The sequence below is a fragment of the Equus caballus genome, chromosome 3 (assembly GCF_041296265.1).
Source record: "Equus caballus isolate H_3958 breed thoroughbred chromosome 3, TB-T2T, whole genome shotgun sequence".
Classification (NCBI taxonomy): domain Eukaryota; kingdom Metazoa; phylum Chordata; class Mammalia; order Perissodactyla; family Equidae; genus Equus; species Equus caballus.
The window spans coordinates 124,248,846-124,268,394 of record NC_091686.1 but is presented as its reverse complement, the minus strand read 5'-3'; the positions used below and the strand labels follow the sequence as shown (position 1 = coordinate 124,268,394).

Below are 19,549 nucleotides of genomic sequence, written 5' to 3'. Positions count from 1 at the left end.
AAGTAGGAAGAGAATGGGCTCTGGGTGATGGGGGCCATAGAAAGCCTTGCCGAGTGGCAGGGATCTATCCAAGGTGTGGGCTGGGCTGTGGTCCCTCTGGTTGCAGGAGGGAGACCTTTTGGGATGGGAATGTCAGCAGATGGATGGACAGCCCCAAGAGCCATGGGACTGGTTGCTGAAACCATGGCAGTTTGGGTGGAGGTGGGCAGATATGAGGATGTTCTGGAGTGGAGCTGGCCAGCCTGACATGGATTTACGTGCAACAGGAAGGATGGCCTCAAGGGAGAGTCAAAGAGTCTTGTTTGATGAATCAGCTGTGAATGCTGTTATGATTCATCATGATTGAGGACATTGTAGTCTGGAGTGGGTGACTGAGGAGGGCAGCAGGTCCACAAATGAATGTGCTAATCTTGAGGAATCTCCAGGTAGAGAGTTCTACAAGGCAAGTGCCCTGTGAATCTGAAACTCAGCACAAAAACCTTTGCTGTGTGAAGGTCTGAGACCGTTGGTGCTTGAAGTGTTGGGGGCTGGTGAGCTCACCTCTAATGAAGAGTGGGGTGGCAGGCAGGCAGACAGGCAGGATAGAGCCCTACTGGGCCAAGAGGGGAGGGTGCCCCAATTTGAGAGGAGGAAGCAGGTGTGTGTGGGGCTGGATATGCCCAGGCAGCGGTGAGGTGGGAGTGGTGACAGTAAGAAACATGACGACTCACGAGGGATGCTGAGAAGAACACCCGATGGAGTGCAGGAGGTCAGATTTGGACTTCAGATTGCAGAAAATGTCCTTGTGATGGGAGGACAGAGCCGGGCTGGGTGTTTCTGTGAGGTGTCGCTCACCCTTGCCTGGAAAGGCATCTACCCTGAGCTCTGAGGGTGGGCAGGAGTTGGTGATGTGCCGGTGTCCAGCAGGGCCAAGGAGGACATGGTGAGGTGCAGGGGACACAGGAGGCTATAAGAAGCTGTGATAACCACATTGTGCATAAGGGTTTGTGTTTTGGGGCAGAGGTTACCTATGTTGGCTGGGCAGGTGGTAGATCTAAGTGGTAATACTAACCAGCCGGCATTAACCCGTTGATTCCTTACCACTGCCAGGTGAAGTGTTACTGCCCCTGTGTCACAGAGAGAAGTGGAGACAGTACCTTAACTTACCCAAGTTCATGAAGCTGCTGAGTGGAGGAGCCAAGTTTGAACCTAGGGTCTGCTCAAAAGCAAGCTGGCTAGTGCTCTGAACCAGTTGGCAAACCTTTTTTGAAAGGACGTTGAGAACAATGAAGTCTCTGTTGCGATTCCTCAACTTTGCTGTTTTAGCATGAAAACAGCCATAGGAAACATGTAAATGAACGCCTGTCTCTGAGTTCCAATAAAACTTTATTTCTGGACTAGTATTTGAATTTCCTATAATTTTTATGTGCTATGAAATATTCTTGTTACTTTTAACCGTTTAAAAATGTAAAATCGATTTTTAGTTCATAAGCCATACAAACACAGGTGGTGGGTCAGATTTGGCCTGCAAGCCATAGTTTGTTGACCTCTGGACCTCTGCTGTTGATGGCTCTCAAACTCAGGTGCACATTAGAAACCCATGGGAAACCATTAAAGTACTGATGCCAGGCCCAGTGAATTGAATTGGTCTTGGGTGGGACCTGAACACCATGGGTTTGAAAACTCCCCTGGTTATTACAGTGTGCAGCCAAGGCTGAGGACCCGCTAGTCAGACTTTAATGTGAATGTGAATCACCTGGAGACCTTGTGAAAATGCAGGTTTCTGGTTGGCAGATCTGGGATAGGGCCTGAGAGTCTGCATTTCTAGCATGCTCCCAGGGTGCTGATGCTGGCAGCCCTGATAGTGGCTGGAGGGCCAGGGAACCTCTGTGTCTTGGCTGTGCAGAGTGATTGTCTTTGTGTGCTGGCCTGGACTATGACAGAGGTCAGGGGGCACTCCTTGGCATACCACCTTTGCCATCCTTCCAAGTGTGTACCTGAAAGAGGAGTGTGGGTGCTATGGCCAATGAGAAAACCAAGGCAAGACCTCACCTCCATGTTTAGAGGTAGTGTTTCTATAGGACTTTTCCTACTACTGATTTTTCAAGGATGCCTAGAAAATTGTAACTTACTGATAATTTAGTGATTTTGGAAAAGAGTATTTTTTTCTCTTACCATTTATCATTTCCTGCATCTACATAAATACAGTTTAGTTTTTTGTTTTTACCAGTGCTATATTCATTTATGAGTTTTCAGTGAGTTACAGCATCAGTTAAGCACTATTTTTCTTCTTCTTTTTTTTTTTTTGAGGAAGATTAGCCCTGAGCTAACATCCGCTGCCAATCCTCCTCTTTTTGCTGAGGAAGACTGGCCCCGAGCTAACATCTGTGCTCATCTTCCTCTACTTTATATGTGTGACACCTATCACAGCATGGCTTGCCAACCGGTGCCATGTCCGCACCTGGGATCCGAACTGATGAACCCCGGGCTGCTCAAGTGGAATGTGCGCACTTAACTGCTGCGCCACTGGGCTGTCCCCTAGCACTATTTTTCTTTGAAGCTTTTACAGGACATAGTTCCATGATGTGGGAGTAAAAATGCAACATGCTGAGTTCTGTAGGTCTGTGCATTGGATTTTTAGTTCTAGGTTTTTGGCTTTCTTACCTCACCCTTTCCTATGTTCACAGGTTGTTGCTGAGCACCCAGATGCCTCCAGTGAGGAGATTGAAGAGTTGCTTGGATCCCAGTGGAACATGCTCAATGAGAAACAGAAAGCGCGCTATAACACAAAGTTTGCCCTAGTGGCCTCTTCCCAGTCTGAAGAAGACTCTGGTAAACGTAAAGCTGTGCTAGTGTACTCTGCCTAGGTGTGATGTGTGTAGTGTAGCAGACCGAGCTCCGGTCTTGGGACTGTAGGGAAGCGTGTCCGCTCTCCCCAGCTCTGAGCTGTGGTGCTTGTGCCAGCAACCAGAGTGCGTGTGGTCACAATAAAGCAACCTCTGCTGTCTGCATTTCCTCACTCGTTGTCATGAGAGCTGTTCCGTGTGATCCTCTGTCTGGCCTGCGGGTCCCTCGCTCTTCTGCCCAAGTGGAGTGGGCGCTCTAGTCTCTGCAGTCGATGGGGTGGTGTGAGGGAGGATGCCAGAAGGAAGGGAGCCCAGGCGGTCTCTAGTACTCCAGGCTTACGTGACGTGGTAGGGTCAGACTTCAGGCCTGTGTACCCGACTGAGGTTGCCCTCCTGGCTGAGGCTATGCCTGCACCTCACGAGGGGTTCACCTCTGCGGGCTGGAGGCTCTGGACCTGGGGAGGGGGCATTCCTGGCCTGTTTGCTTGAAAGCTCGCAGGGTGAGGAGGGTGACTGTGGACTGACCTTAAATGTGGGTGCCTTCTGGTTCTTCTTAGGCCTTCAGTTTAAAAAACAAAAAGTGCTACTTTGCTTTGGGCAATGGCAAGAGAAGGGAGACTTAACATTGTAAGCTTTGGAGAAAATGTGTAACAATGGTCAGATTTGTCGTCTGTGCGTGCTTGGACACACATTTTGTGGAAAACTGACATTTTTAATGTAAAAATAAGTGTGACATATTTGGGTATCGATTTAAAATACAAAAAAATTCTGTATCTCTCAAGGTTCATCATTGAAGAGTTTTGGAGAGGCCAAACGTAAAGTGTTTCAAGACTCACCTAAAAGGAGACCGAGACCCAGAAGTAATTGCAATTTGCATTATGTGTACTAGCTTGTGCTTCTAGATCAGCACTGTGTATATTTGACTGTAATTGCGCACGTACCGTATAACCTTTCTGTTTTGTTCACAGATGTTTCCATCTTGATTTTAGGGCTTTCTAGATCTTCACATCAACTATCTGATTATATTAATATTGAATTTTATTCAATTTGTTCAGTGTTCATTACAAATACTATGATTTAGAATAGTGAGGATGTTTAGGACTTGTGTATTTTCTTTAAAAGGCAAAAGTTCACCTGACTCTTCATCAGTACGCTAAATCTAGAAAAGTATCCCTTTTCAGTGACTGGCGTATTTAAGAATGAGAAAGGTTTTCCTGAAGCCAGATTCAACTTATCTTTGAAGAGTAAGTGTGAATTTGATTGTGTGTCACATTTTGTCATTTTGGACTGTCACTGAGTAATTAGTAGACAGGAGGACGACAGGGGTCAATTTCTGCCCTCAGTGTGTGTCAGGTGTGTGCTTCTCTCTGGATGCCCTTTAACTCTCCCTTTCAGGGCCCCCAGTGCTAACAGCCAAGATGATGGGCCATGTCTGTGGTGTCAGCTGTCCCCCTTGTCTCACTGTTAGGAGTTCAAACAGATGCCCATATTGCTCATTTCTGTGAAAAACGACTGTGGTCTCTCTCTAGTATAGGGGGAGGTCCTTATGTAAAGGGCTGTGACTTAACCTCACCTGTGGGAAGACGAGGCACTGGGTAACAGTTGCTGCAGGCAGGTGTCTGTAGCTTAGTGAACACATGCTGATGAGGGGCGAACCTGATTGAGGAGGTTCTGGCAAGTCAGGCTGTGCCCTGTAGTGGTTATACTCAGGCAATAGCTGAGCAGATCTCATTGCCCACCGCTCTGCAGGCCTCGTCCTGGTATTCCCTTGTGTCCAGCCCATGGTACCGTGGCCAGGAATGGAGCTTAGTGAAGGCCGGTCGCCAGGCTGGCTCATGTCAGTCTGAGACTGGTGTGAGGGCCAGTGCTTGGCTCTTCTCTAGCAATACCAGGCCTCGACCTGAGGCAGTGCCCTGTGTGCATGTCAGCCTTGGGTGGGATGACCTGCACCTTCTCCCAAGGCACTGCTGGACGCTACAGAGCTGAGCACTCCTGGCTGGTGTGCTCTGTCCCACCAAGTAGTAAGATTTGAGGATGACACTGTCCTCCCACAAGATGTTTGATGAACAGTCCAGGAATAAACCCTGAACCTCTCTGTACAGCAGTTATGCAAATGGAAATACTGGATTTGTATTCAAAATAAACATTGGCATGTTTAAATTAATCATCTCTCTAGAATTTGCACTCTTATCTTACGTCTTATTTTCCTAGGTCAGTACTGTTTGGACACCTTAAATCTTGGATTAGTTGATATTCCTGGGAACACCTAATACATGGCACAGTTAAGCAAACATGTAGAAAGCCTTTAATTTGCAGATACAAATGTAGTATTGCTACTCAAGATACTTCTTTAAGGAAATGTATAAAAAGTAGCAAGTTGTATATTTTTTCAAAGTTCAACTTAAATTCCACTAGTCTTTGAATATTAGTAAGTAAAGGATTTTTTAAAAATACTGGTCACATTTAAATTTAACACTATAGTACATTAAAATATAATTATGACAAATACCAATATAATAATCCCTAGATTAGATAAGGATTTCCAGTATTTGATGTTATAGGAAGTGGTCCCTTGCAATTTGCAAAATGCGGAGAGATTTGATCTATAATACCTATGCCCTGGAAATCAACAGGATTACAGGAAACCCATCGTGGGCTGGATTTGCACATTGAATGCCCTGGGTAGGTGCTCAGTGCTTTGGAGGGCGGCTTGTAGAGTGTTTTTCATGTAAGTTTCCCCCATCCCCATTCCAAGGTAACTTAAATGGGAAAAAAAGAAACCACACAAAGAGGACACAGGACCCAACAGAGGACGTTGAAGTTGAGGATGCACCCAGGAAAAGACTCAGGACCGACAAGCAGGGTCTTCGGAAGGTAATTGTGCCCGGGTTTTTCCTGGGTGGAGGGACGCGTGCTATGTGACTGTAATGGCCGTGTTTCCCTGCAGACAGGATGCAGGAGGCACTCCTGGTGGTTCTTCCTGGGTTGTGCTCAGTGGATACCATTCCAAATGTAGTAAGGCTGGCTTTTCTCTGAAACTCCTTTGAGAAGGCCACTGAAGAGAGCCAGTTTTTATCTGCTGGGGACTTTAACACAAACTTCTGATACTTGTCTATCAAAGAAAAACATCCAGTTTGAGTAATACTTCATGTTTAGATTCAACAAAGTTGTATACTAAAAATGACTCTTATCTGTAGGGCTTCTTATTCAGTGTGTAAATAATGAGTTGTCGTGAAAACATCAAAATTTATTAGAGATGTAGGTTGTACTTCAGTGAAAAGTTAAAAAAAATCCATTAAAGGCATTGAAAATAGATTTTATGCACTCATTCAATTTATTAGTAATTCATATTATTGTTTACTTAATGGGAATACTAAGCAGGCTGTGTAGGCCTGTTTATATAAAGGCAGCCCCAGAGCCTTAGCGTTCTAGCATATTCCAGCATATGTCAAGGGGCAGAGTTTGCCTGGTACCTGGAGGAAAGTGAAACTGACCAAGGTCCTTGTATCCAAAGGAGCAGTGGATTATTCTGTCTGGCGTATGGCACTCATGCATGTGGAAGATGTGAGCTCTAGCGTGTGCTTAATGACGGTGCACTTCTACTTATTTAAACCATCTCAGACATCGAGTTAACTTCTTCATGAACTGAGAGTTTAAATAGACTTTGTATCTTATATTCGAGTTTATATTTATTTAATAAAAGTTCTGACACAATAGTTGTACTCTGATTTATGATTTTGAGTAAAGGTTCATACTGTCTTTTACTCATCTGAATTAAGAAGTTGCTCTTTTTATTGTTTTGTTTTACTTTGAAGAAGGGAAAATAAATCTCATATATTGCTAAAGTGTAAATATGTGGCCACCATATTATCTTATTTCTTTAAGGCCATATTTGCAGTTAAGGGGAGCAGGCAGGCCAGGCTCTGCCCCATTTTCCTGGCCGACAAAGCATTCTTTCACGGCACCTGTCAGGTCAAGTTGTTAGTGATCAAGTGTCCAGCAATGAGCTAGGTAAAATTCACTTTGAGTCACTAATGTTTGAAGTTACCTGGAAGCACATCTTTATATCTCCTCTGGCCTCCTACTACTAAAACAGTCCTTTACTGGCAATCATACTGACATTGGTTGCTTTGAAATATTTTTATAAACAATTTACCTAAAAAAAATGTGTGGCCCTAGACATTTGAAACAACAACATTCACATTAAGTAGCTAGGTAAAAATGTTTTTATTAACAGCTCAGGAAATAACATGATAAAAAGAGTAGAAGTGGCTCCTCTGGTTTGGTTTTTATAAACCTGAGTAAGCCATATAATGTATAATTCCTAATATGCATCGAGCACTTTTCTGTGCCAGGTACCATTCCAGGTGCTGTGCACCTGCTACCTTGTCCACAGTCCTGTGACTGCCCCTGCTGGAGTCCTGTTCTACCTGCCCTGTCCTGGGCAGGTGTGGGGTGTGGGCTTTGAGTGCAGGAACTTGGGCTCCTGGGGTGGCAGATTGAATGAGGTAGCACTGCCACAGTGCTATTGAGAGCTTATTTTCAACTATGTTATTCAAATTCTGAGCTCTAGACAAAATGTTCATGATCTCCGCCCCCCCCCTCTTTTTTTTGCTGTTTTTCTCAGTTGTGAAATGTGGTTAATTGATGATCTTTGGGAGTTTTATCTAGAGCTTGTCTGAGAATTGGAAATCCTCAGTATAGTGAGTTAGAGTGGTGATCTTGGCACTAACTTAATGAAGCTCCACTTGAACTGGACTGAGCAACCTCAAGAGTAGAAGGATCCATTTCCTCTAATTCACGCTCCACTTTGAATTCAGAGAAAAGTTTAGGTAGCATATTGAATACAACTCATTTAAGGTATCTCAACAACGTGACTTAAGTCAGGTTTGGTATGGCACCGTCAGCCGCCCCAGCAGATGCTAGAGTGGGGTTGGGGGTGGGCAGGGGAGAATGGGTTGCAACTGTAGAAGACAGGTAAGGTTGGGCAGCCGCGATGACTTGGGAACGCGTTTCCAAAGGAAGAAGTTCTGTCGTGCGACTTTTCAGCAAGCCTTGTTAGTTCACATCAGATTTTTTTCCTTTCTTTCTTTTTCCCTCGTTCTCCTCTTCTTTTTTTTTTTTAATAACAGAGAGAGATGATCACTGACAAAACAGCCCGAACAAGCTCTTGCAAGGCCATAGAGGCAGCCTCCTCGCTGAAGAGCCAGGCAGGTAATGTGGCCCGTGCTCCTTCCTTCTCAGCTCCTTCCAGGTGCTCTGGGCTGGGCTGGGGTTGAGCAGGAAGGCCTGAGCCTGTCCTCACGGAGCCTCCTTTCCAGTGGAGGTGGGGGTAGAGCTGAGAGTGTCATGGGGAGGCTGGGCTGGGATCCAGGGAGACTTCAGAGGAATTGACAGTTATGCTAGAACCTAAAGGAGGAGGTGGAAAGGAGGTGCTCATGCAATTAAATAAACATCTTTAATGTGTAAATTGTTTTAATGATTCAGCTAAATTTTATTGAAGTTACTTTTCTACTGATTTCTACTTGGCTTTATTGTTTTCAGTTTAAAATTATACTAGCGAAGTGATTTAAATCAGAAATATCCAGGTTTCTTACTTGATGGCACCAATTTGTTGCTATAAATTCCACCAATTTTCAGTATCTGATTCTTTGTGTATATTAGCTAAAAGTAAAAATAATGGCTAGTTTTCTGTTTGACGTGTTGAAGAAACTAGTTTAAATGTTTGTGAAAAATAACTGTCAAAGCAATGGAAAGGAGAGTCAGGCTGTCTTTTAACTTTCATCAATTATCTGTTTGATGTATCTGTCTGGTAGTTTGTTAAAAGAAAGCTTACCATCTCCAACTCTTAATGAGAAAGGAAAAAAATATTCAGGGGAGAATGAGTACATGAAGATTGCAAATGGCTCTATTTTCCTTGTTTTGCATGAGGTGTGTACGGGTTTTTAAAAATCAATTAAACAGGGGCTGGCCCAGTGGCGCAGCGGTTAAGTTCACACGTTCCACTTCTCAGCAGCCTGGGGTTCGCCAGTTCGGATCCCGGGTGCGGACATGGCACCGCTTGGCAAAAGCCATGCTGTGGTAGGCATCCCACGTATAAAGTAGAGGAAGATGGGCACAGATGTTAGCTCAGGGCCAGTCTTCCTCAGAAAAAAGAGGAGGATCGGCAGTAGTTAGCTCAGGGCTAATCTTCCTCAAAAAAAAAAAAAAAAAAACAAACTTAAAAAGACATTTGTGAGGATTATGAACACTGAGTGGATATTTGATGATATAAAGGGATTGTTACATTTAAGTATGATAGTAGTATTATGGTTATATGTAAAACCTTATGTTTTAGAGATATGTACTGAACTTTTTATGAGTGAAATGATATTTGTGATTTGCTTCAGAAGAACCTGGCAGGGGGAGGGGACCCAGGTATGGATGGAGCCGTGGCGGCCCTATGCTAATGGTTTTGGGGACCAGGCAGCGAGGGCATTGGAGTTCATTGTATAGTTTGTCTGCCTTTGTTTACATTCAGATTTTTCCACAATGAGGAGCTAAGCCCTTAGTATGACAAAGGAGCCCAGGAGGTTCATCTTTAGAACTTCATTTATTAGAGGAGTAATTTTAAAACAGTAAAGACATTGAGGGTTTAAGATTTCAAATTTACTTTGTAAACCAAAATTATTTTACAGCAACGAAACATCTGTCTGACGCATGCAAACCACTGAAGAAACGAAATCGGGCTTCTGCAGCAGCGTCTTCAGCTCTTGCGTTTAGCAAAAGTTCATCTCCTTCTGCATCCTTAACTGAGAATGAGGTAAAATAATAATAATAATAATGATAACCATGGCGTTCGTATGAAGGCCACTTAGTTACCCATGTTGAAGCGTGAGTAAAGGTCAGACTTAATAAGCATAACATTGGTGTTCTCCAGAAATGTAGGTGAGTTTTAGGTTCTCTCAACTATGTAAAAGTCATGAAATGGAAAAAATCACTATTTTAGTCTATATGAGCACTTCAAATATAAATATACACACATGCACACAGTGTATGTATAAATGTACGTGGATATACTTTATTATTGACGCATTTAATTGTTCTCGAAATCTGTCTTAAAAATGCTGTGTTCTATTTAGCTCTCATGTTGTAATTTTTCACACGAAACTAAGTCCGCTTTGGTCTTCATATGACACACTGTGTCATTTGAGCTGACTCTGGTCATTGTGCACTCACCCTAGGTGGGATGAAGGGTGGCTCACATGCTATACCGGAGTCCTGTGGCTTCTGGACCTAGGCTCACGGAGGAACCTCCTTATATGTTCCGTGGCTTTGATCTTTTAAATTCTGGCATATTCTTAGATACTTGAGTGTTGAAGTGAGTCAGAACTACCATGGTAAAATGACTCCTATTTTCTGGACTTGCAAAATATATAATAACAAAATAATAGCTATTTGAGGCTATTACCATCATTGTTTGAAGACATCTAGACTTCATCATCAAATCTAAAGTCTTTGCCATTCCTAAAAACAAAACAAACATGAGCCTCAGAATGCAGGGAGGACACTTTTTTGTCCAGAGGGAGTTTTGTTTTCCTGATTTCAGTGATTGCCCAAGAAACTTATTTTCAGGTTTTAATTCCTAGTTATTTTGTTCCCTGTGATTCTCTTTTTCTCTTTGGCAACATGAGTCCTGTTTTTAGAATATTTATGAGGAGATGCTAACGTTGGGCTTTTTTGCAACAGGGTAGTAAGGCAGGGAGTGGATAGACTCCTCACCCTGTTGGGTCAGCAGGTGGCACTTCTGACCTCGTCTCTGCCATGATCCCTGGTGAGGACTGGGCCTTCTCCTGCTCTCTCAGCCTCAGTTGCTTCCTCCTGTTAGACGAGAGATGGGCCTTCCAGTGTGAGGTGTCTTCCCTCGCTGAAGCCCAGGGACCAGGCAATCTGATGAGGTGTGGAGTGCTCTGCAGCTCGTTGCTCAGAATCTTCAGTGATCTTGCAAATACAGAGCCCTCCTCTGAGTAGGGTTTTCTTCAGGGACTTGAGCCAGCTCAGTAGTGGTGAGGAGCTGCTCACATGTGCGGGACTGGGGCTTTCTTATAGTTTGGTATGCGAGGGTAACTAAATGTTTCTTACATTTGGGCACACCCAAAAAATGCAGTAAGAATTCTTCACTAAACTTCTAGAAGCTTATTGAAACGTGAAAAGGCAAATTCTATTACAAAATATTTTTCCTCTTTTTCTTGTCCAAGTGCAGATTAGTATCCTAAAAAATTAAATGAAAGGTGGTCTGCAATTCTAAAGAAGAAGAATACTAAAAATAAGATGTTTCAATTCCACAGACCCTTTTGCTTAAGTTGGCTTTTTTGTTTAAAAACATTTTTAATGAGTTTTTCTTGCATCATATTTTGGTCCACTTATTTGGTTGAGTTTTTACTTATACTGTTGTCAGATAGAATTGAAAGAAAAACGCTGAGGCTGCTGAAATCTTGTCTGTTGTTCCTGATCCTAAGTCGTGTGTGTTAAAGGCTTGGATTTAGAGTAGCACCTGAGGGCACAGCTGGCAGGGCAGATATGGAAATACATTGGGTAGACATGCCTAATAGCCTGAGACTCATTTTGACCAGGGTGAGTTTAATCCTTCTGGCTTAGACATTTGTTCTGAACTTAGGAAGACTCAGATGAAGCGTTTTATAATATTAGAGTTAATTGATTTTTGATTCTTTATAACTTCAGAAATGGATAGATTATTAAATACGTTTATATTATATATTAACTACATTAAAATCATATACCTTCCTGCATTTTGAAGGTGATACATAGATCCTTTAGATCACTTAGTGTGCATTCTGTTCCTTATAAAAAAGATTTAAATTACTAGGCTTTTTCCATCAGGCCACTTTTGTGTGGCTTATATAAATCTTCCACTAGAGTTCATTTTTTACAGAATTATACCGTTTGTTAAAACCACTTTAGGTGAACCAAAAGGCTTACTTATTATGTATTAACTACTGAATGACAGTATGCGTTTACAGTGTATACCATGCTGAATCCCTTTCAGCGTGAGGTAAAGTGTAGTGTTATAAAGTTCATCCTGTAAACCACAGGGTTTGATTCTGATGGAAGTTAGGCAACCATGGGAGTTGCTGTTTGGGGGTTCATGCTGGCCCCTAATTTGGGTCACATGCCCTTTGCATGTTTGTATTGCCTTCCTTCCTTACCCTTGATTGAAATAAGGAATTTTCACTTGGTTGGTATTTTAAGACATTTTGATCATGTGGTGGCTTAAATTCTTCTCAAAAAAAGTATATGTGATAAATAAAATTTATATTAGTATAATTATTACGTAATACTACATCACCCTAATGAAGAGGATGGATTAAAATTACCCACTTGCATGACAGAGGCCTGTGAAGGAATTACTGTGATTTAAGTGTTTTGTAACTTCATTTCTTATTCCCTTAGTAGAGCAAATTCTTATTTTTTTCGCCTTCACTGGTAACAGCTTTTATGGGAGCCCACATCAGTCAAGTTGGATTTGAACTCAGCTGCCCTGTACTGCACTTAAAATGATGTAATATTCCAAGATGTCTGCTGCAGGTGGTATCATCGTACACACTAAGTGACATTCCTATCACAATCATTTTATGGAAGATGTGTGATAATCTGTTTTTACTGGTATTAATAAACACATACAATGAAGAAAACAGATAACAAATTTTAAGACCAAGGTAAGATACCTAATCAAGGCCATTTAACCAATCACATTCATCTCATAGTAGAAACACGTTCATATTCTAGTGATCAATGTAGATTTCAAATTGAAAGGATGCCCTTCAATCAGGGGCTGTCCTGGACCTTTGACAAGGATGCCCTACTGAAGGGGTTAGTCTTGTTAAAGGTCATATTTCTCCTATAGTTCATAACTTACTGAATTTTTATTGAAAAATGTCAGCATCTGTACCTTCAAAACCAGAACAAATAGCACACATTAAAAGGAGTCCTTGTCACCTATTCTCATTGCCAATGGAATGTATTCAGTACTGTAGATATGAAACTAATTTCCAACATAAAAGGCAGGAAGAGTTTTGATTCTGTCCTTTTTTACTAAACAGTTTTACTATGACACTAGATATAGTAAATTTGTAGGAAAAAATATAATTTACAGTATCATTGTGAACCATTTAACTCTACTATTTTGATTCAAAGACTAATATCTAGGGGATACCATAATCAGGTTATTTACACCAACCACTTCATCAGTTCTTTTGTAGAACATCAGCCATCATGTTAAATGTCTCAATCTGGGTGACCTTCTGGGGTTGTGCCCCAGGGTGTCCGCATGTTTGCATGATGAGGAAAAGGCCTCACATGCCCTTCAGCTCATAGAGGCAGAAGGAGTGCTATTCATGTTACCATGTTAATAGCACTTGGTTCATTCCCAGCAGACTCTCCAGATGTGTTTTACCTTTAATGAAAGTTTCTGACTAATACTTGTGTTCTAAACCATTAAGTAATGTAACGCATGTAAGACACTTAGGGTGCCTGGCGCCTTGCAAGGACTCAGTGGTTCGCTATTGTGACAATAATGGTTATAACAATAAAATTAATAAAATCACCATCATTCCCTTTTTATCCAAAAGTATAAATTTTGCTTTGGCATGAAAAGCAATCCTCTTGACTGCATTATGCACGTGGGGATAAAATAAACCAAGAAGTGGCAAACACTGGGTTTGAGTGACATTTGAGGGTACTGGACTGTGACTGAGGGCTGGTGGGGTGGCTCTGCTCAAAAATAATTGGATCTATGGCTTCAAAGACGGTCTAAGTCATGCTGTTCCTAAAGGACATGAAAAAGCTCATGAATAATGTAGGATTCTCAAAAAAAAAACAGTCACTAAATTAAAGACTGTGAAAAAAGGTGATACAAAAATGGCCCTAGTTCAAGAAATGTTCACCCAAAGTAACGACTCTAGCTTGAAAGGCCTTTGACAGGAATTGAGAGACTTTATTTGAAATTATAGTCATGATTTTGAGCAGATGGCCAGCCAGCTACTGCTATGTGATAGCTACATTAGAAGTCAGCCAACGAATAGGTGCTTTCCTCTCTATGATGAAAGTGAGAACTGTTAAAATGACTGGATGGTATGCCTACAAGAGCAGTATAAAATTAGTATCAGCTGAGTACATAGGGGTGGATGGGGGGACAAGGATGGGCATTATGTAGTGTTTCGCAACTGGAGGAGGCATCGTCCTCCTGGGGATTTTGGGAAGGTGACCAGGCAGGCAGAAGCAGGTGTACTTAGCATCCTGCAGTGAGAGGGACAGACCCACATATGGCAAGATTGTCCTATTCCAAATGCCAGTAGTGGTCTTGCTGAGGGATGCTGGTGGAGGAGTGGAGTTCATGAGAGGCTCCACCCATGGCTTCCTGAAGGAGGTGAGTGGAAAGGACTACTGTTTTGAAAAAGCTCAGGGATGAGCAATAGTTTGTCTGCAAGAGTACGAAAATTCATTATGCTACTAATTTAACATGGAATTCCTTCATTTCCTGAAGAAGTCAAGATAACACCAGTACATTCTAGTCTTAAGTCATTTGAACTGCCTGTTATTGAGATGAATTTTGCTTATGCTGTACATAGAATCGTTGTAATGATCACATTGACTTGCTTCAAACCATCTTCCATATACGACATTTGTGCCTGGTAAGGGGAGGTAACTATGAGAAGGAGCTCTCTAGGATAAAAGATGAGGCATTTGCAAGAGGTGAAAACTTGTCTGAATATACACAAGTTACGTTGTAGCTGTTCTAAAAATGAAAGTACTCCACTGTAATAGAGTAGCACCTTAAGTAAGTGCGTGTGTTGGCAGTAGGTGTGTCGTTTAAACTGCCCACCTGCTATAGATAGATTCCTGTCTCCCCTGTGGCCTTTCTTCAGAGTTAATACAAAAGTTAAGTGTCGGTTCTTCAGTTGTGATGAATTTAGGTGTGGTTGCATCTCAGTACTCGCTTTAGTATCCATTATATTTCCCAACTCAAAATAACCCCAGTATTTTTAAGAGGATGTTTCTAAAAACCAACAAGAAACCTAAGTGAAGTTTCAGGACAAGGAAGCAAAGCTTATGAACATAAAGCAAAGGGTGGCTCTGTGCAGTGTGTGGAGGGGTCCATCTGTCCCACCTCCTCCAAGGAAGGTTAGCCTACTTCAAAGACAATCTCTGTAAGGTCATCCCCGGCTTCAGATGTACCTGGTTCTGTGGTTTTCATTGAAAGTTCACACAGGTGCACAGGAAGATTTAAAATGGAGTACTCAGGGATTGGAGATTTGGACAAGGGTACGGCCATTTCAAGAGGTTTATGTAGTTGGGGATGTTAACAGCTGAATACACTAGAAGAAAGAATGAGGAAAACTCTTGAGACCAAACTTGTCAGTAACAAGTTTGTTACTCTCATAGTCTCTTTGGCCCTGACCTGCTTGCCCAAGATTTGTGACCAAAGGTGTGTGAGAATGGCTAGACTTGAGGGCAAAGCAGAGCCGATGTTTGCCCAATGGCAGGTGACTCTAATACTTGCTGAGAATCTGTCTTTGAAATTTTCTGAAAAAGAAGAAAAGTAAGACTGTAAATTATCTAGTTCCCAAAGCAAAAAATATATCCATGTAAGGGTATAAAATTAAAGTGATTAAAAAATGCCCTTGAGATTGTTCTTGGCCCAAAGCCTGATGTGAGTGGACATTGGGTTTGCTGTGGCAGACTCTGAGTTGTGATTTTGTTCATCATTTCAATAGCAGTATAAGGGTTTTTAAATAAAGTCCTCCGTTCATCTGATCCAGTCCAGTAGAAAGAAGAGTGCTTGGCAAGTGATGCTTTGGTAACTTACATAAACACAGCGTGTGGGCCTGAGGTGTGCGAGAAGACCGGTCGAAAGCTGAGGCTTCCCTCATGTCTGAAAGCGTAGATGAAAAATATAATCGCTGTATCTTTGGCAAGTTTACTTGATTTCTTGTTCATTTGATTTCTAACTTAACATGCTTCTCAAACATATCTAGCCTCTTTAAATTCATTTTTAAGGTTGTTCTGGTTAGGTAGACGTTTGTACATAGACTGGATGAGAGCCCTTTTGACTTAGTGTGAAACTGTAGCATTTTATGCTTTTAAAATGAATAGTTACTGTCCGTGACAATCAATTGACTGTCCTTAGCAGGTGGAAAATTACATGCATTGTATCCATCTTATTCTATGTACCATCTGGGTAAGGGGCATGCTCCCTTTGGGGCGTTTTCACCAGCGAGGGCGTCCCTCCAACAGCCAGCGGCACTCAGTGTCAGTTTAAGAACCCACCAGACCTCGTCATCTTAGATGCTCTTGTAACTACATAGTTGCATGTTAGATCCACATTTATAATTTTTTCTGGCCTCATGTAGTTGGGTTTTTGCATATAATTCTTTGGCATATATGTTGAAACATGCTAACCATTCAGGCATGTTGGTATCTTCAAGAAATGACTAGGGTGGGGGTGGGAGTGGCCTGGCCCAGCAGGAGGGTGTTTGCTTAGCTGCAGATACTAACTGAAGCGACTGTAGGAGTTTTGTTACTGTGTTCAAGTCTGCGACAGGCAGAGCACAGTCTGTTGCCTGCTGCCGGCCAGCCTTGGCCCGCCACAGCCCATTCTCTACGGGATGGCCACTGCCGAGGACACAGTTTGGACAAAGTTGGGTTGTTAGGACATTTCAGAAACTCATTTTACCTGTGATGAGAACTGGCCTTGAATCTGGAGCAGCAGCCGCATGGTTCTCGCTGGCACCTTCTGGGGCTGTTGGACTACACAGAAGCTGCCGAGGTCAGAAGGTGGGTGTGAGCACAGCGATGCTGTGTGAACTGGAGATTTGTGTGTTCTCAACAACTCAGACCTAGCCCTAGGATTTAGGGGCAGCTAGGAAAGTTCTAGTCTGTGTCATCTAGAAGGGTCACTTTAGTAAAAGTTATGAATTGTAGTATTTTAGGTGTTGAATTACTAATTTAAAAATTATTTTAATTCCACTCCATTATTTCACTGTGATGCCTGCTTGGAAGACCTGTTCGAGATTAGTCTTTGATTTTAAGCTCATTAAATCTGCTGAGCACAGGATTCTTATCATTTGTAAATCCAAAATACTATGTGAAAGTACTTCTAGTTATCTATTTCTTCCTTTACAAAAGAGTAACTTAAACATGAAAATATGTTGGTTTATAGAAATATTTATTGTTCAAGGTCTGTAACTGTATTTCAAAAATGATGTAGTTTTCAACTTGTGAAGGGATTTGTTTTGTCAAAAAATTAAAAATTCACTATGTATAACATCATCTGAGGCGTAGGGGACTGCTTTCCAGTCACAGCAAGGAGCACCTGCCTGGGATTTGCATAAGTCACCCTAAATGGTTACATCGTTTCTAGAAGTTGGTTCAAATGTGTTCACTAGGTTACATTATGTTCATTAATATCATCTTGAAAAATCCCTGTAATATATATGAAGGAGATTGCATTCCCTGCCCATAAAATAATGTATTTCTAAGGCAAACAGGCAATTTGATACTATCGATACTGAGTAGAGAGTAGAAAAAGTATTTTCAGACTCAAGAAAACTTTGAAAAGTCAGGAACTAAGCTGCTTGGAAATCAGTGCTGCAAGCGTGGCTTTGTTGGATTCGGGAAGCAACGGGAAAGTTCTTGACAGAGTCTGTGTCCGTTCAGTTACTACATTTTTCTTTTTCCAAATGCATCCTATTGGATATGGAGTAGACCGTAGATGTCGTAGACTGAGATTTGGGACTGTGTTGGGACTGTACAGGTGAATGTGTCACTTTCACACACGGCATCTCCGAGTAAGTACCGTCACCTGGTGCACATGGAGGTGGAGCCTGCAGCTGGAGTAAGGCGTGCTGGTGTGGTGCCCTGCCTACTTTGCTCTTCTTGCAAAACCACTCCGCTTGGGTGGTTTGCCCAGCGGAGAGCCGTTGGATCCCCCCGACTGTGTGCTAGTTGTCTGTCAGTTGCTGGGAAGGGGTTTGGTGGGGTGAAAGTCGGAATCTCCTGCAATCTGTGTCATGGACTGTAATATTGTAAGGTCTGTATTCTGTATGTGTATCTTAGACCCCAATCAGGAAACGAGCCTCATGTGTGTCTTTAACATTTATATTTCCATTCAAAATATGTATTCAGTGTTTATTTCCTCAAAATAGACTTTGTTAATTTAGGAAATATCTCCAAGTGGAAACGTGCTAACTTTTCTGTAAATCTTAAATAAAAGGTGCTGTTCCTTCCTTTGACCCAGGACTGGTCTGTGTTTTCTGTCTTTCTCTCCATGCATTTTCTCCCTTTTTTTTTTTTAGCTTTAAAATTTGTTCCAGCCACGCTGAAGGAAGAACATGGGTTGGTGGGCAGGACACTGGGCTCTCTCCCCTTGAGCCCGTGATGAGGGCTCTCTTTGGGCTTCGGTTCCTCCTCAGATGGTCGGCCTTGGGCAGCCATGTGGGTTACTCTCTGAGTGGGGCCAGGGCCCGGGCGTGCAGCTGGTCTTCCGGATGCCCCGGGCTCCCCTGGCGCCCACTGCAGTCATGCCTCCAAGTCTTCAGCTCCATTTGTGACCCCTTCTCTGATGGACATGTTAAATTTGGGGTTTGAACTCAGAGCATTTTTTCAAGTTGCCTTCTTTCTGGATGTAAATGTTAAAGTAGCAGGAGGCGAGCTGATAGGGAGGGGCTGTGGACCACGGTGGCTCCATCTGGGCAGCCTCATAGTAACAAAACCTTACAATGTGAGACCCCTGTAATTTAGTGTTCATTCACACTGTTTCCATCTTCCCGGCAAAGGTGAGGAAATCAGGTTTAAAAGGCTGCTTTCTCTTGATACTGTGTTGTGGGATGTGTCACACATAGAGTAGTGAAGCTGGAACAGTGGGCCCACACACCTGTCACCCTGCCACAGACTCCAGTCAGAGCCAACAAATCACTCAAAAGAAGTCAACCCTCTGAAACCAATTTTAAGTGAGCAAAACTCCCTGTGTTTATTGGGTTTTTTCCTTCTACTTCCTGTAATTTCAGTGAGCTAAATCTGGAAAAAGCTTGTTGATAAGGCTACAGAATTGGGTGGATTGCCTGGTGGGGTTTGGTTTTTGTTTTTGTTTTTTTTAAATGTGGCCCAATTTCAGTTTCTAGCTTTGTGTTCGCTGGCAAATAGCAAGCTTATAACATGATTACTTGTGATTATTGAGGTGTACAGGAAATGTAGTTTATACTTTTGCTCTGTTGAAAAATTTTCAACATTTATTTACCTAACATCAGATAAATACTAAATGTGTTTTTAGTATTTTTTTTGAAAAACATCTGAATTTGATATACAAGGAAGATTTCTAATTAAAGATTTATTGATTTCTATTTAAAGATTGATTATTGCTGGTCAAGTAAAGGGAAAATGCTGTGTACAACGATGAGGCAGAGCTTTTAGCCCAGTCTTAATGATCTCTGATGAATGAAGGCGAGATGGATGAAATACGATCTGTGAGTCATTTCATTTGCTCACAGATTCCCTGTCTTTCTCCCAGGCCTTTTGCTTAGCCTCACGTTTAAAAGAGTCGTCTCATTTGACCTTGCCTTCTCCCACCTTACCCCTCTGGTGGGGAAAATAGGCGATGGGAGGACCAGGAGAAAGGATGGTCAGTTAGTTACAGGTGCGACGACAAGTCTGGAAAACTGTTTCCTGAC

General features: G+C 42.3%; 1 protein-coding gene across 9 annotated transcripts in view; it reads left to right on the top strand.

Moving 5' to 3' along the window:
* NSD2 (nuclear receptor binding SET domain protein 2) overlaps positions 1 to 19,549 on the top strand; it is an 88,940-nt gene that overhangs the window by 45,903 nt on the left and 23,488 nt on the right. For 6 of the 9 annotated variants that reach the window (XM_023638510.2, XM_070264046.1, XM_070264049.1 and 3 more), the window contains 5 exons: positions 2,667 to 2,811; positions 3,608 to 3,685; positions 5,581 to 5,699; positions 7,958 to 8,039; positions 9,503 to 9,627. In XM_023638510.2, the coding sequence (XP_023494278.1) occupies positions 2,667 to 2,811; positions 3,608 to 3,685; positions 5,581 to 5,699; positions 7,958 to 8,039; positions 9,503 to 9,627 (549 nt within the window). Of the gene's footprint in view, positions 1 to 2,666; positions 2,812 to 3,607; positions 3,686 to 5,580; positions 5,700 to 7,957; positions 8,040 to 9,502; positions 9,628 to 12,315; positions 18,116 to 19,549 lie in introns of those variants that run through there. The other 3 variants (XM_023638511.2, XM_070264050.1, XM_023638512.2) reach the window with 2 other exon arrangements.